We start from the raw sequence: 17,379 nt of genomic DNA, 5'->3' as shown, positions 1-17,379 counted from the left end.
TGAGTGCTGATATTCAGCACTGTGCTATGGTTTGACTGGGCTGCAAGTTGCTCACATTCATCCTTCCCTCTCAGGATGGAGGACAAAAAGGGAAGGGAAAGGAAAGGGGAGGGGAGATCAATAAAAGATGCAATTATATGCTGGTAACAATCAGCTAGAAAGCAATTTGGGATCCTATTTATGTAATGAAATATATGCTGGAGAGATGGACTACAACAGGGAGCTCATCATTTAGATCTGTTTAGCATCATTTTAAATTCAGCAGCTCTTTCATTACCTTATTTAGAGTACCTCGTCACTAAGAAGATGAGTGATGGTGCTGGGGTTAGAACCCCATTGCCTGTCCTCTGCATTTCTAGCTCCATTTATCACTCGCAGGTACGTTGCACCTTTGGGGGAACGAAGAGGGAAGGAGTAATAGGTAGGAGGAGAAAGGGGGAAGAAAATCCAACTCTCTGACTTCTCTATAGGTCCCCTTTCATTTGCTTTCATGAGATGTGGGAGCACAGTATTAGCAAGACTGCAAGATTCACCTTATATGAAAGCAGTAGGAAAGGAAGAACATCTCCAATCTCCCTGGAAGGGAATTAATTTACTATATTCAACATAAGGAGAACTTGCACACAGGCTGATTGTATCTAACCTTGCTTCCACATTCATAAATAGATTTCCAAACTAGGGCATGGATTAGAAAGGGCTGAAAGGCAGCGTACAAAGGAAGTGTTCTGCTAGGAGTGAACATCAACGTAAAACAAGTTGGAAGGGGAATGAGTTTCTTACAGATTATCAGCAACACCAGATACTGTCTCAGAGGATGCAGGATGTTAATAAATTACAAACATATCACTGGAARGCAGACAAGAAATCTGATTCATTCTAATCTGCTCTTTTTCCTCCTCTTAGACAATCCCAAGGTCAAGTCACAACTCTAGTGCTAAAAACACATTTTGTCGGCTCTACTTCATATAGCCTGACCTGTCCCATTTTGTATCTATTTATCTATCTCTCTCTATTTAAATATTTATGATCAAACAAGTCTCTGTTCCACTAAAAAGGTTTACATTGAGCTTTCTGAGTATCTATAATGTTCTATGAACACTGTCTGCATTGATTGCAACAATCCTACCTGCATGTCTGGTGGGTGGTTTTGGAGCTGAAGTACCAAAAAATCCTCTAAGAGGCAGCACAAACCTGACAACAAGATGGGCTGTGAACCTAATTGCCTACTTGGATAGTTTGAATACGGGTCTCAAAGCAGCTTCTGGTTTTTTTTTTTTTTTTTTTTTTTTTTTTTTTTTKKGGGGGGTGCGGGCAGGGTAGAAARTGTCAATATATAAAAATCTCAGTATAGAAATTGCAGCACACAAGTGCCTGATGAACCGGTGCCAGCGAGGTGGACGTCCTGCCTCAAGGCCATTTCAAGAGCACATTTTTAAGTTCATCTTTTAAGCACTGAATACACAAAAGCACAGCTCATTATATCTAACAAAACAGTTTCCAAGGAGGATGCTAGATTAGAAGCCCCTGACATTTATCTAATCAGAGGAAATTATAACATTAATCTTTACTTTTCTATTTAAGAAAAAAAGGATGATTAAGACAGATGTTTTAATAGAAAGCAGCAATCATGACTGCAAAGGAAAATGTCATATCAAGAGCCATCAGTTGCACACATTCATTTCTGTTAAGAAAAAAAAAAATCAAAGATTTGGTTTTAAATATTTAAAAATTGTGGTTATAGAGGAAGGAAAGCATTGATGGTGGCTATGGCCACTGAGCACTTTCAAGTCCTCCACAAAGAGGGTCCTGCCAGTTCCAAACCACGTTGCCAGCTCCCTGGACACACGTTTCAGTGTGTTCCTCCTCGGCCACAGCAGAGGGGACCAAGGGCTGGGGTCTCGGCACGGCTCCCAGTGAAGCTCCCAGGGCTCTGCCGACCATCTCTCCCTGCATCTGGTGGTTAAAAGACCGCAAAATCCACCTCTTTCTCCATTTCTTATCTCAGCGTAAGTGCAGGTGAGCCCGTTACTCTGCAGACCCGCCACCRGCCTGTCCATCTCATCCCAGGTCCTCCCCAGCCCCACCGCTGGCACGACCGCAGCCCGGAGATGATGCTGCATTTGCTCTCACGTCCTTGTGGCTGCTGGATGCAGAGCCAATTGATTTTTCTGAACCATCATTTCCGGAAAGGCAGTGGTTTGATCTCCAGTTTACGAGACGGGCTAATCACTTAATTGCAGTTTCCTGCGACTGCCTCCAAAGCGCCGAACGGCATCTTGCCTCCGCTTGACTCGTGTCCCGTATCAGCATTTCCTCTGTCTCTCTCAGCAGCATCTTAAGACCCCAATACTGAAATTCATCCCTCTACAAACGACTAACAAGACCAGGAGACTCTGCACCTCATTCAGAAGAGGCCGGGGCGGCTCTCGCTTTGACAGTGTCACCGAACAGAATTCTACGCTGCCCTCGGCCCCGCGATGCCCCTTGGCTCTGCTGAAGCCACAGCACAGTCTACAGCTGCTAACGAGGCACTCAGTGCAAAYGAACCTTAAAGCACGTGAGCATTCACACAACACACTGCCCACAGCACCAGACATGGAAGAACCAGGATGCCTGGCTGGAAGATAGTGTTAACAGTTAACAGGATACAGAAGAATCAYACAAGAATTAATTATAGACTCTTGGAGGACAAATAAAATAGGGATAGCATGCGCTGCCAATAGGCAGACTGAGCAATAAGCATTTACCTTGATATTGGGCACTGAAGCCCTTTTGCCTGTGGTTGCCGTCCGACGTGAAGTGAAGCCGCAGCCAATTTTTACTGCTGATAACCGGGGCAGGCAGATTCATCCCAGTAAACCTGGAAGAAACCAAACGGTAAAAGGCAAATGTTATTTTGACAAGTGAGTTCTATTCCAAAGCCTGCCCTTCAAGTGTCTCCTGCATCAATGTAGGAGACGCTAACGAGTGCCACCTGCTCCAAGGAAGCACCTCGTGCAAAGCGGGGCATGCGGGACGGCCCGACCCGCACAGGGACACAGACTCATTCTTGGGGTGGCCAGTCAGAAAGGAGAATCAAGAGGCTCAAACCCTCTCCTACACCACACAGAGTATGAGCAAAGAGTACAAAACACCCCTAAACTTGTTGCTTTGTGTCTCCTTTTGTACCTTATCTCTGTCACACGGAGAGAACAAGCACGTGGCAGTGGACACTAATACCCAGGGCASGCAAGATGAGCTCGGTTCTCAAGCTCATTCTATTCCTGCCTTCGGGTTCGCTTCACTCTGCTAATAAAAACGTTTAATTTAACTGAGGAAGGAAAAGGGTTGCACACATGGCTTTCCTTTACTGGAAGTAGCTAGCAAGAAGCAATGATTTATGATCTACCAAAACCCAGAGAAGATTACAACCATCAAACCTGAGGTGGAAAGCTCCACAGCCCATAACAGTCATTTCAGCGACTGTTCTCTTCCTACTGCCCCCTCCCAGGTCTCAATTAATGCTGTTTGCTTTATTAAATTCCGGGAAAGAAAAAGCCCATAATCCTTGGCTGGGTTGTCACATGCCAAGTCTAAGTCTGGAACAAGGTTTACCTAAGTCACAGCACCCTTGAACCCAGCTATATAATGGTAACATGAACCACAGCAAGGCAAACAAAACCACTATGACCAGAGCCATTACCAACCCTATTACCCTTAACAAAGCCTATTTTCATTTTTTAATCATAGACTGTCAGTTACATAAAAATTACTGGTATTCCAGTACCTGTTCTTTTTTGGCTAAAGGCAAAAGGATTCTATAAATCTATTCCATTCACAGGGATATTTCAAATTTTATAACTGCTCTTTTTCAAGATCAGGACACCCAAGAAAGCATTTATTAGTCCTTCATTGATTTAACATCTCCAAAGATAAGTTCTAAAGCAAACAGTAGAATGCAAAATGATACTTGGCAATATATTTATTAATGCTAGATGAACTTCCATATATTCCTGTTCTACTTGTTAATGAAGTGGCCAAGATAATTATACTGCATAACTAATGCATCTCTGCCACCTACAGTACAGACTCTAAACCATGCATTAACTCCTGCATCAGGCTGAATTCTGCGTAATTATGAAGTGTGACTGGAAACCTATTTCTTATACTACAGAGCTAAGATTATACCTGATTATTTATCTATTGATTATTTTCATTTCATTCCTGCACAGCCTTTGGAAAGGCAGCATGTTATCAAAAGAAACTCTGCATGTCATTCTTCCAACCTTGAGTAACTCAAAGGAAGCCAAATCCATTTAATTTGAAACTTCTCCAAATAACTAAGTTCAAACAATCATATTTTGGGTTGCGACCAATCTTGGGATGTCTAAAACCAATTCTGAGAAAGTTACCGGGGCCGGTTGTTATGACAACATGTTCAAACTTAATACTCTTACCCCCAGAGGTTATTTTATTATTCATTCTGAATCAACAGTCAAACTCCTCATAAATAATCTTTAGGGATACAGAGCCAAATTTTGCTTTCCTAACTGCACAGAGCTCAGTAATTCAATTAYCCGGTATAAGAACCAGAGAGCAATAAAGTCAACCTGCCTGAGAGGGCTTCACCCTCGCCTGCCGCCGGGAACACCCACTCCACTAGCAACGTCCTCAGCTCAACTCGTCCTTGGAGGTGGACAGGGATCCTGGATACACGAGCCTAAGAGCTAGATTTCTAACAGGCCAGTGATGTAGTATTTTGGAACTCAATTAGAGAAATGAATGGATTTGCAATAGCAAACCTTTGCAATAAAAGGAATTGCAAAATACCTTTGCAATAGCAGGAATAATCACTGCAGGCAAAAGCAAGAATACACAAAACCAATCCATCGATCAGCACTCTGGCCCTCCTTTGCCCTGCTAGTAAAAGACTTAGGGGGAAAGAAAACGGCTCCCCGTGTTCCTGACACAGAATTCTTCAGCACCACGTGCTGCTCCCCCAGGACACGGATGGCTTCAGAAAGGACTGAGGGAGCCACAAATCGCTCCGAGGTTCCCACTCCGTATCAAGCAGGGCTTAGGCTCCCAGAGATAGGAGGCTTCTCCAGGGTTCCCTTCTCCTCCCTCTTATCTTCCCATCGCCGGTAGCTCTACAGGCAGCGGCTTATTGCTAATGTCAGGCTGCAGGTCGTGGTATTTGTCGCCGCTTCAGATCGCGGGTCGCGCAACAGCTCGGGGCTAAAAAACAAACCACAGGCACAAGAAAGGGACACAAATGGTGTCAAACCCCCGCGGGGCCAAAGATGCTGCTGGCAGGATGCGAGCGCGGCGGATCGAGCCATGGCAAAGCAAGTGGCCTCTCTGAATTCTGCCCTCTTTTTCTCCTCTTTTAAACAAGACTAGTAATGATCCATCTTTCAGGAGGCGTTTTGAGCACACTAACTTCTCCACAGGTGAGCAGCGTTTCAAATCTCACCGCTAAATTGCTTTTTCAGACAGCGCATATGAGTATTTAATGGAAGCTGGTTCAGGAAAATAAAGGCCTTCCCCTTGAATTAGCTTAATTGCTCGCAGAGCTTCCACTCCAGGTTCTGCCCCGGCAGCCCACGAGGGAGATGCCCACGGGGTGCAGAAGGGCTGTGAGAGGCCGGCAGTGCCGCCCGCCCTCAGGGGCCCAGAGCACCCAGGACCTCGCACGGCACAAAGCAACTCAGTGGAAAACTTCGAGAGCTCAATTGAACTGCAAGGCTCCCACAGGTTTAAAATAAACACCAGGAAGCATTAATGGTTAATTGATAATGGAATATTTAATTACAGATAAACACAGTGGAACTGCGGCGGCCGCCTGGGCTCCGCATGCAAATGCCGCAGCGTGAAGGCTGCTCGGCAGGGAGGCCACAGCCTCCCCGCTGGAACGCGAGGACGGCGAGCTCCCGCGAGCGACCCGGGCACGGGCAGCCCCCGGGGCGGTGGCACCTCTGCCTGCTCAATGTCACACTGCTTTCCTTCCTAAGCCCCAACCTCCTCGTTGTCTTTCGGGGAGAGGCCAGAGCCACATTGCAGAGCCCCTGAGATGCCCAGAGCTAATTAAAAGCAGCAGACGCTGCTTCCCACATTGCCCGGTACGCGTCTCTGCTACGTGATGTGCACCGAATTTGCAACACCTACCATCAGCCTAATAGATGACGGAATTTCTAATTGTCTAGTGAAGGCATGTAAACAAAGCCCCTGCACGCTGGACCTTTGCCACGGGTTCTTTTCCAGACTTCTGTTTTTACTTTTCTAATAGGGCATCTAAAGTAACTTGGGAAACTTCAATATCCCTCTGTCCATCTGCCCCCATCTCCTCTTTCCTGCTGCTCTCRGCAGCAGAGATGAATCACTGAGTTAAATATTCAGCTTCCTGAATGTGGCAATGCGTTAGAAGGAAGTCCAAGCCTTTGGAATGACTAACTAGCTATACGAGCAAGGGTTTTTAAACAAAATCAATAACCATTACCCGGTGACGGAAGGCAGGATCCATTCTGTGCTCAGCACCGTCTCAATCCACAAGCTCTGCAGAGAACAGAGCATCCACCCTAGAACTTACATTTCATCACCTTAGTTTTTTCAGTCTGACAATACGAGGCATGGGAAGTGAACAACCATTTTAATCTCCTGTCTTATCTGAATAAATATATAAAAAAGGAAAACTGAAAAACCACTCTCAGTGGTTTTAAGTGAAATTGAAGCCTCCTAGTTAAACACAGCTCCTCAGCATCCTTCATTGCATAATGTAAAAGGTTAAGGGCATCAAAACTCTTCTGAACACAGTAGCGGAACTGTTTTGCTTTATTTCTGCTTCATTCCTGTATTTCACATAGAATCCTGGCAGAGTTACAACACTTGGGCCATTCCTCCCGTGGCACAATTAGCATTATTGAACATGGACCGCGCTGATGAATCTGCATCCACACACCATTTTCTATTTACAATCCCTACTCCTGCTTTCATTTGATTTCACACAGGGAGAAGGTCAGGAGAGAGAGAGAGAGGAGAGCCCAATAAAACATCCGGCAGCGTGCTAGGAACACYGGGAGAGGAGAAGGAGCTATTTGCAGACAGGAGAGTCAATTTTAACCTCCCCTGAAATTTGATTAGCAAGAATTTGATCTCRAGGCTTCCTAAAGAACTCTAATGCTGAATACACCGCGCGGGCCACACAAACGAACCGCGAGCGGAGGCGACGTCGAAGGTTGGAGACGGAGCCACCGCCGATTCATCTGCCTCCCAGGCCGCTACGCGGAGCCCTGCTCGGAGCTGGCGCGTTTAAACCAGCACTTGAAGGGCCGCGCGCCCGGCACGCTCCGCACGGGACGCAGGCAGCCACCAGGCTCCTGGTTTGCCCCAAGGAGCCCGCGGAGATAAAAGACAAAGGAATATCATTAGCTGGAATGTCATTAGCTGCTTGTGTCCTCGGTGAAGGAGGTCGTTGCTCAAGGTTAGTCCAGCTCTCTAGGAAAAGGCAGCAGCTCATCACGCTCTACACATTATTATTCACTTCACCTGTGTTTTTAACTTTTCATCCAGATACTGTTCAAGTTATCCCAAGAGCTGAATTAATCACCATTAACTCCAAACACCTTATTTCTGCACGGCTCATCCCTCACAGTATCCCAGAGCACCTCTACACCTCCTTTCTTCCTGACCAGAGACCTCYTTCCACTATGACTTCTACTAGGACATGGAATAACAGCATCACATCCCCGCTGCTGGTGGTGCCACCTAAAAGCCCCACCTGAACACGCAGAAGGCAAATGCCATGGACGTGCCGGAGCGGTCGGAGCACCCATGGAGCACCCACAGCCACCCTCACTAACGCCAGGCAAGGACAGGGATCAGCTCGTCACTCATTCAACCTGTCTTCTTTCTTTTTTCCCCTCAAATGAAGGATGGAAGCGTTTCCATGCAGCAGCAAACCCTCCATCATCACCATCAAGTTTGATTACKGTCTGTTCCCAGGTAAATCTGCTCACTAAAAACAAATTGATACTTTTTTGCAGGAGATTTTACACTGAAGTTCTTAATTCTTCATTTCTTCAAGTGACATTTCCCTTGCACATCTTGAAACGCATCTAAACCAAACCCTTGGCTGATAGGAGTCAATGTAGCTCCAGTGGAGACAACAAAGCTCAACTAATTTATATAGAGGATCTGACAATCTAATTTCTCTGCAGTTTTTTCTTGCCTATAAATGTCTCCAAATTATTTCACACTCATTTCCCTGAATTCTGGTGCATCTCTGTGCTACCAAACGGTCCCTAGGCCTGGTGCAGCAAGGAGCAAACCGCAGGGGCTGGTGAATAAAGGTGGATGCAAGGCAGGCAGCTTGGCCAGGAAGCAGCAGCTCCCCTTGGCCCAGCAGAGCCCCCACCAGCACCCACCATGTGGGTGCTGCACGAGACCATGGAGCAGGGACAGACATGGGGCCTCACACACGGACACGCTAGAACAGCTTCACTACAGCAATACCATTTGGTTCCAGTCAAACCAAAAGAAAGATAACAAACATGATTATATTTACTCTATTCAGGAGAAAACAAACACTAATTCAACACAACAGAGCAGCTCATGCAATTGAAGCTTACTAATGCTGCACTGCAAATCCTCCAGAGATCTGCTACAGCTTTATTACAATTTCCTAAAAACCTTTCTGCCTTATTATCAAGGCTGAGGAGATTGTTTTTCTCAGTGTAGGCAGCGTTAGATGTGTTGATAGTGAGAGACACTATATTTATTACTGGATAAACAACAACCATTTCCATCGCTGCGTGCACAGCTATCCTCGTGCCTTTGTCTAACAAAGCACTTAAGTTCCATTAACGCTGGGCTCCTTATCAGCAGATTGTGTGGCTGGGAAGCCATAGGGTACCTTTATGCAACACTTAGGCACCAGACTCTGAAGACYGAAGCTCTGAAGCCCCAGCAGTTGCAAGACGGAGCAGTCTGGGGCCTTGGCGTTTCCGTGGCCCCAAACTAGACGAGCCTGGGGCAGCTCACGGCTCTCCTTCCATCTTCTCCTGGGGATTCCGCTGGTGCAACCTCCACCACCAGATGTGCTTCCAAACACCTTAGTTGGGTGTCTGGGAAGAAAGAAAGGGCCTCTCCAGGCTGGCTCTGGGAGGCTTTAAATCTTTGGGAGGAAAAGCTTCTTTACAAGCGAGGTGGAAAGGAGGATGTTTACAAGAACACAGTGACCTCTCTGAGGTCCCGAGTGCTGCTTACAAGCTTTACACCATGTTCAGGAGTTTAGCCACGGGGAAGCCATAAACACTACAGAGCGCCGGGTGTCACAGGCTGTCACCAAGTGCCCGCACCTCCTCTCATGCCTCAGCTGCTGCACGCCCTGGTTTTATTTTATTTATTTATTTTTTTTTGTAGCTTCTACAACATAGCTAAGAGTCACAGAAACCAGGGGAAAAACAACAAAGATCTGCAAACTGAAGCCTACGTTGAAATTACTGCAGCCGTGACCGTAGAAATTACGGTGAAAGGGAGGCAGCCTTGGGAAGGGGGAGGCCATCAGCAAGTGCAAGTTCTCTGAGACAAGGACTATTTTCTGGCTCTGCATTCAGCACCACGGGACTTGAGTGCGCCTAGACCAAGACTGCTACTCACTGCTGATAATAAACACCACCAAACGCCAAAATACATCTTTGCAGGCACAGTACTTGCGTCTCCTGCTTAAAGCTGAGGAGAAGTGATGGGCTGTGCAACACGAGGAGGTGACAAAGCCTCTGGAGGCAGGTGTAAGTCAGGTCTAATGGCTCCTGCCTCGGGCACAAGTCTGAACTAATCAGGTGACAGACAGTCCCGGGGGGCCGAGCGGCTCCAGCCCTCGACGTGCGAACGGGCACTGATTGACGGTGGCGGCATCGGAGGCCTTCGGGAACAGCACGTCCTGCTTGCTGCTCTCATCAAATCAGGAGAGGCTGCAAGAGTTATTTTCATTATTTTGAAGTGTTCATGAACTTAGCGGTCTGGCAACAACCCTCCCGGCCTAGAGCTAGAGCCTGCACTGGTCACACAGAGCACACAGGCCTGCTCCAGCATTGCCTGCTGTGGCCAGGGCTAGGAGCGGGACCAAGCGCTGTCCCATTCTGGGAAGCGCATGGAAAGCCGGAGCTCAAACCCACCACATCCAGGAACCTGCATTTCCCATCCTCTCCACAGGCAGGACAATCTCAACCATCACAGCTAGGGACTGTTTTACTCCCTTCTCCCATCAGGAGAAGCTTCCAGCTCCAGGCACGCGAGGAAGCGCCCGCGCTGCCGCCCTGGCACAGCCCCGCGTGTTTGCACAGCGGCTGCGGCGCCTTCAGCACCTCTTACATTCATCTCCATGGCAATTTTCTTGCCCAGACGTTGCTAGCTGCCGTCCTGGGAATTTATTTCCAACCGCATATTTATTCAGATCTGGCAACCCTGCCACATGCAACAGCTGCTGGAAAATTATATATATGCCGTTAGGAAGCAATACAACAGTCTGAAGAACTCATTCATAAAGCCTGAAGAGCTTTGCTAGAAATTAGGGTTTTTTTTTTTTTCCTTTTTTTTTTTTTAAATTAAGCTCTCCAAATCCTGAATAAAGATCCCAGTCAACAGCGAAGAGGTGACACTGTTTTGTCCTACACTGCATCCTTCCTCCCAAACCCTTCCCTCTTTGCTCAACTTTTTGCTCACCTTTCCTTTGTTGCTCAGGCACCAAACCATTGGTTTTCCACCTCTCTCCTGTTTCTAATAGCAGCATTTAAGGCTTGTCCTTAGACATTAGCTTTCTGTAATAGCTTGCTCAATCACAAAACTCAATCCTGTGCTTCCATTTGCCAAATTTAAGCTTTAAAACACTTAAATTGGTATCTGACAGTTACAATATCCTGTAAAGAATTATGTAAAAATATCTTCTTCCACATTTTAGCAAGGAAATTCCCAGAATAGCAATGCTCTTGAAATTAGACAGTACGAGGAGGTCAGGAAAGCATGTACATTAACAGCACCTGATATTTCAGAGCCAATTCCTACCACGTTCAGCAAGGCACATGGCCAGYGAGTCAGAGGATGGTGGTGGCTTGGTGCCGTAGAAGAAGGAATAAAAACCTGCAGTTAGACAGGGCTCTGCGACATAGGGGGCCAGGAGCAGCCATAAGCTCCAGCCATAAGCTCCCTGCAAAAGCACAACGAGATGTTTTAATTATAACTTGAGGGAAAGATCCTTTGTGAGCAGTTTGTCCTGGCCAGACGAAGCAGGGGAAACGCTGCCTCTCTGCGACCGTGCCGCTCGTGGTGGCAGTGCTACACCCCAGCAGCAGCAATGGGCCCCTGTAGGGACAGGCACATGGGGCTACAGTGTCAGCAAAACCCACCCAACATGGGAAGGAAACACCCCTGGTCTTTGGTGCACCCCATCTGCACCCTCTCGTTAAGTGCGAGGCTGCTGCTTCATTTCCAGTATGAACCACTGTGGTATTTTATGCCTGCAAGGAGGTTGCAGGGGCAGAGGAAGAAAAAGAATTAAATTACTCTCCAAGGTCATTCCAGCAGACTTGCAGTAAATGAGGCCTCCCCGAGGATTCATAAAACTGAAATATACATGTCCTGTATATTAAAACTTGAAGGGAGAAAAAAAGAGATCAAATATTATTAAAGCTCTGAGTGAGAGCTATAAAAGACAGGAAATCCAGTGTTAAGTCAAACACTGGRTCGAATTCAAGAGGAGGAGGAAAAGATACAGATAAGGATTGTTTCCAACAGTGAATATGTTTACTTTATTAATTCATGATATTCCTATCCGCTGATCAAGATTTTCAGCACTGGGCAGAAATTAAACAAAAGCTAGGCAGACTTCCCAGTAAAATGGCCCGAGAGCACCACATCTTGCACAGACGGCCCATCCGTAAATCTGTTTTCTCGATTGAAGCAGTCAGTGTAATTCACTGAGGTCCCCAAAAGGAAAGCAGCCAAGGTGCCACATGGGAACCCAGGGTCCCAGCGCTGCTCTGATGCTCTTCCCTCATATGCATCTTCAATCCGCATGTGTTGTGCATTTTATACAATATATACAGTACCCGTTTCCCAAGTTTTCCTAAGTCCAGGATTGTAACTGCCCAGAGACCTGGGGCTGGCAAGTGCACTAATTCAACGTGATAATGCTAAGTATGTAAGGAGCCCGTTATGGAAGCTGCCACCAGCACGAACTACAGGGGCCCTGCTCGCTAATCCCAGCCCAGCTAACCCCCAGGCAGCCCCAGGCACGGGGGCCGCTCTCAGCAGAGCTCCCGGGAGCTTCTGCCTCCTCCTCCTCCTCCCTACACATCCATCCCGCTCTTCCAGGAGCCCTTCCCAGAGCTCCTCCCTTCTCTTCCAGAGGGCAGCACCGCTGTGCCTGGGGTAGGCTAATAAATAAAAGACAGGCAACAAAAAAGATCATCTGTAGAATCACCGAGAGGAATTTTTATGAGGGTGTAAAGATGCTGCAAGGACAGTGTTGAAGCAGCAGCCTTTTGTGCAGAGCAGTCCCCCTGGTAATTTTTGTGGTGACTACAGGAGTAWAACATACCACGCTGCTGCAGGAAAACCTCTCCTAACGAAGCAGGTTCTTAACTTGGTTTGACATTGTCATTTCACACTACGCCACTTAATGCCAGACCTGTAAAGGAATAAACGCTTATTTTGCCAGAATATTACAGCCCTGCGAGAGGTGCCATCTACCAGGTAAAGCACAGAATTTAGACCGAATCCTCATTTCTATACTGAGTATCTCTTTGTCCTTATTGCTTCTTTAGAAAAAAAGCAGTTATCCACCTCAGCATTACCAGAGGGTTTAATTCAGTTTTAGTTTAAAGGAGGGGGGTAAACAGCAAGTCCAAGAACAGTAYGTGTTGCTTTAGCAACAAGTCCACTCGCTGACGGCGAGCAACGCAAGGGCAGCATTCAGGAGGTGTTAAACACTTTTACCGTGTTCAGTGAAATTCATATTTTTAAGAGAAAATACCTCAAACACTCAGAAACAATTTACTTCAAGTTGGGAACACCACACACCTGGAAATTCCCCAAACTGGCTATGTAAAAGTACCTAGTTAGCAAAATCTTACCTGACAGCTTCTCCAAAACCAGTCCAAGCAGTTAAACAGAAACTCAACTCCATCCCTCTAAGAAATAGCTTACAAGAATCTATAGCTTATAAATTATAAGCTCGTCAATTTATGCTGTGCATTTATTGCAATCCTGCAGTATAAACTAGGAAGCCCCTTCAGCAACATCTGACATGAGGCTATGGAAAGACAACAGCCTGGTTTTCCTTTTGCCCACTGTAACAGTTCCCTTCCCAAGCCAACATTAATGGCCTTGGCTATTCCTGGCAAGAGAGACATTTTGAAGAGGTGCTTAGCAGGCAATTGAGTAATTGGAGCAGAAGAGCATAAAACAAGCCTCTCCCTGTCCTTTTTGGTGAATTATTTAAAAATCCATTTCAAGGGGCTGGTGTAACAAAATAGTCTGAAAACTCCAAGCTTGCAATCCAGGTAAATAAATTATTATTTTCAAGGATCAGGTGGCATGTTCTCATTAGCTAGGTGAGGACTCCTGTGTCTGCCTTACCATGCCAGCACACCCAGTAATTCTACTTTGGAGATTCCACGACCGAAAACTTTCACAGAAGGAAAATAACCATCGCCATTGCCATCTGGCACTCTCCTCCCCTCTTTTCCACCAGTGAGGAAGCTACGGGCGGCTTCCCGAGGTTGTCAATACTGCTTTCTGCCTCCTTAGACATGAGACCAGACCATACCTCACTGGCCAACACGCTCCAGCACCGACACTGCCTTAGAAATGATGGACCAAGGTCTCCAGGAGGCATTGAAGCCAGGTGCATTTCAAGAATATTGCAAAATTACCATAAAAACCTACTGTCACATGAAAAATTATTCACTACAAGCCAGACAGTCCATCAGGAGCCCCTTGTAACAGACAGTCCATCAGGAGCCCCTTGTAACAGGCTGCTGACAACCACAGTGAGGCAAACGTCATATTCCCAAAGAACTCATATCTTCCACAGACAGAATAAGAGACATAGGAAAGGATTTAGCCAAGGTCACACAAATGGATTATAGCAAGCTGGGCAGTAGAAGCAATCCAATATGTTTTAAAGTCCTCTAGTATGCAGAATATACAGTAAAATACAGCTATGTAGCAGTCCTCTGAAATGCATCTGCTGTTCATAAGATACTTGGCTCGGTTAAAAGTTTGGAGGAGGGAATGGGATTGGTTAATTCGGGCTGTTTCATGCTGTCTGCTTAATATCAATGGATTTAGCTGGTGTCTGCGCTAGAGTTGGACAGAAAGGAACAGATTTAATTGGCTCGAATCCCAGGGCAGCCCGTGCCAGGAGCAGCTGCTGTGTGTCCGGGAGAGAAGCCATCCTTCCCCCGGCGTCCTGCAGCAGCCAGTAGCCCCCAACAACTGGGAGGTGCATTTCCTACCGTGCAGATTGTCTCGGGGCTTTGGGGTAACACCACACACGTGCACACGCACAGGGGGCAGGTRACATCTACCCGTGTCCTCTCACGCACTGTGCTGCAGCAAGCACAAACAGAACGAGAGCCACAGGCCGACGGGGAGTATCAAGTGACAAGGGCCTGACCTGGCAGCCTTTCTTTTCTTTTAAATACCCACAGGGCCAGAAAGGAGCAGCAGGGAGTGTGGCCAATTCCCACAGACCTGACAGACATGGAAAACAGCCTAGGAGCTTGGCAGCCACCTGGGATCAGGAGCCGAGCAGCAGGCCTGTCAAGGCTGTCCAGTTTGCAAGGGTTTAACACACGGAGCTGCTGCAACACACAAATATGAGTCCTTCAGCTCCCAGCCTGGAAAGCACCAACATCTGCGGGAAATCTGTCTGCCTCCAGACAGATRAGGACAATTAGGTGGCCACAGAAAATGAGGTAGCTTTGGAGAGGAAATCCGGCTTGCCATCCTGGGGCCGGCAGGCCCTGGAGGAGGCCAGGGGAATGACTCAACTATCCGGACTGTGCGAGAAACACAGACATGGCTCTGATCAAGGGTTCTGAACAAGCTACCTGAGCACAACCACCAGCAGCTGAGGCAGGGCTGGATTTGGACACCTCAGGGGAAAGCAAAGACCTGATCTGTCCGGCGGCATGGACAGCATCTCATCACTTCTGACATGCCTCTTTTTCCAACACTTTCCTATCAAATACAGCACAGGAAAACTTCTTCAATCGTTGAAGTTTCACAGAACATGCATCAAGGTTGACTAAATGTTGCTTTACATCTGAATTAATTCCATCATTCATGACGATAATTAAAGGTGATTAATTCTGGATTGACCTGACTGCTTCATCATCACTCAGTGCAATTCCACGGGGACAGCAGAGCTCTCGGACGAGCGAGGAAATGGAAAGGGGGGTTGGGCAGGGGACATCTCAACCTCGCGCTCTGATGCTACAGGAGCAGCAGACCCGCCAGGCCCAACACAACGCGGCGCTGGCTGAAACGCAGGGAGCACCGCGGGGCCCGCAGCCCGGACGGGGGAAGCTCGGGTGCTTCGGCCTTTGACAGACACCACGCTCCCCTCTTTCAGAGGCCTSAGCACTGGGGCTGGAAGCCCGAGGTGCCAGCAGGGCCTTCAGCAAGTTCCCCTGGAYGAAGGCCCAAGCCCTCACGCGCACAACCCCGACACCAGAGCGGCGGCAGGGCTGGAACCGCAGCCAGGCCTAGCTGGGTTCTCCATAGTGAGGAAGGAGCCACCCCCAGGCATCACCCCTCGGCTCCAGCTCCCACCGTGGCCATGGAGACCAGGCCGGGCTGGCTGGGGAGCCTCGCGCGCCCTCGGCCCCCACCAGCTTTCCGAGCGGCTGCGCCGCGCGCCAAACGCTGACCGACAGCCTCGCAAACGAGCGGCGCTGACATACGGCAGAGCCGCCCGCTCTATTTTCAGCCATCCACTTGYAGAAAAACACTCTCCTATGCGAGTATCCCAAGGTAATAATTTCCCTGGGCGCCTTGATATCATTGTGACAGGTAAAAACAGCAAAGATTGGCAGGTTTGGTTTTGTTTTAAATGATAATTCCTATTCTCCTTCCAAAGCCAGGAATTCTGAAACTCCTCCCAGCACCCAGAGACTCCATCCGTATACTCCACAGCAGTCCTTGACAAGACTAGGGCCTCAAATAGGAAAATATTTTCAAAGGTTCACAGGAAGATCCACATTCCCCTAACTGTGTTCTTGGTATAAATTCACCTTTTCCTGTAGCAAGGCAGTTTTTTTCCCCTTGTAATACTACACCTACTCCACAATTGATCTTTTCCAGGTCTTCCTCCTCTACTCCAGCCCTCCTGCGTAGCCTCCCCCTACAYTTTCTCTTTGCTTCAGGCAGCCACAGAGGGATGGATTCAGAAAGCCAGAGCCAGTCCAGGGCTGGAGCTGCCTAGAGTGTTTTGGAGTGGCTGTTCCTGCGTCCTGTTTTATTTTCTGTAAAATAAAAATGCTGCCAATTCACGGTGCTCTGACATCTACTGGAGAAGAACTACAGAGAAGGTAGTTGGTATAAACAGAGTAAGTCTTGGTAACGAGCTATTCTTTTAATTGTTCTTAAGAAAAATATGGAGCAACTTCCTCTGTCTACCRTAACATATCAAACTGCATTAGGAAATCTCCATGAAAGGGCAAGTTGAGCCATTAAATATTTGCTGGGTCACCATTAAACTACCAAAATACAACAGGGAATGCTTTCTGCAAGCGTCAGATTAAAGTGCATCCTTGCACCTCATTCCCAGAGAAGGCTGTGGTAAAAGAAAAAGACTCCCGAAAGAACAGATGTTTGCAGAAAGGCGCATTAAAATGAAAAATACCCAATTTGGGGGGACTCTGTCRATTGTGTTGACAAAGCATCACCAAAACAGAGCATCCAGCACATGGGGCTGAGATCTCCCTATCGAGGAAACACAGGCAGTGCCCTCAGTTCAGACATGAGCAGTATCAAGCAGCACTCCCGAAATTCGCACTCCTTGAACCTTTGTTATCTTGCCCGACAGCATCTTATCTGGGGATTCGCAGCACGCCAGCTCTGCGGCATTTACATAGAGCAGCTGAAATAATTCCTCTGAAATAAGCGGCTTGTCAGCCCCACGAAGCCCCTTCCTTCCAAGCTCTGCAGCTCGTCCTCTCCCCTCACGACACTGCGGCTGAGCTGCCCTTGGGGGCGGCCGGGCCACGGGCGCAGGAGGAAAGGCCGGTTAACACCCGCACGCCGCACCGGCGCACGCCGCACCGGCGCACGCCGCACCGGCGCACGCCGCACCGGCGCACGCCGCACCGGCGCACGCCGCGGGGACAGCCTGCC

The 17,379-nt window shown here is 47.8% G+C and overlaps 1 protein-coding gene across 1 annotated transcript in view; it reads right to left on the bottom strand.

Moving 5' to 3' along the window:
- The window catches only part of CSMD2 (CUB and Sushi multiple domains 2), a 239,970-nt gene that overhangs the window by 139,474 nt on the left and 83,117 nt on the right, over positions 1-17,379 (bottom strand). Inside the window, exon 6 of the mRNA XM_026043490.1 lies at positions 2,748-2,860. Within this exon, the coding sequence (XP_025899275.1) occupies positions 2,748-2,860 (113 nt within the window). The remainder of the gene's footprint in view (positions 1-2,747; positions 2,861-17,379) is intronic.

Source organism: Nothoprocta perdicaria, unplaced genomic scaffold (genome assembly GCF_003342845.1).
Source record: "Nothoprocta perdicaria isolate Ctin4 unplaced genomic scaffold, notPer1 scaffold_33, whole genome shotgun sequence".
NCBI lineage: Eukaryota > Metazoa > Chordata > Aves > Tinamiformes > Tinamidae > Nothoprocta > Nothoprocta perdicaria.
This window is presented reverse-complemented; position numbering and strand designations above follow the sequence as displayed.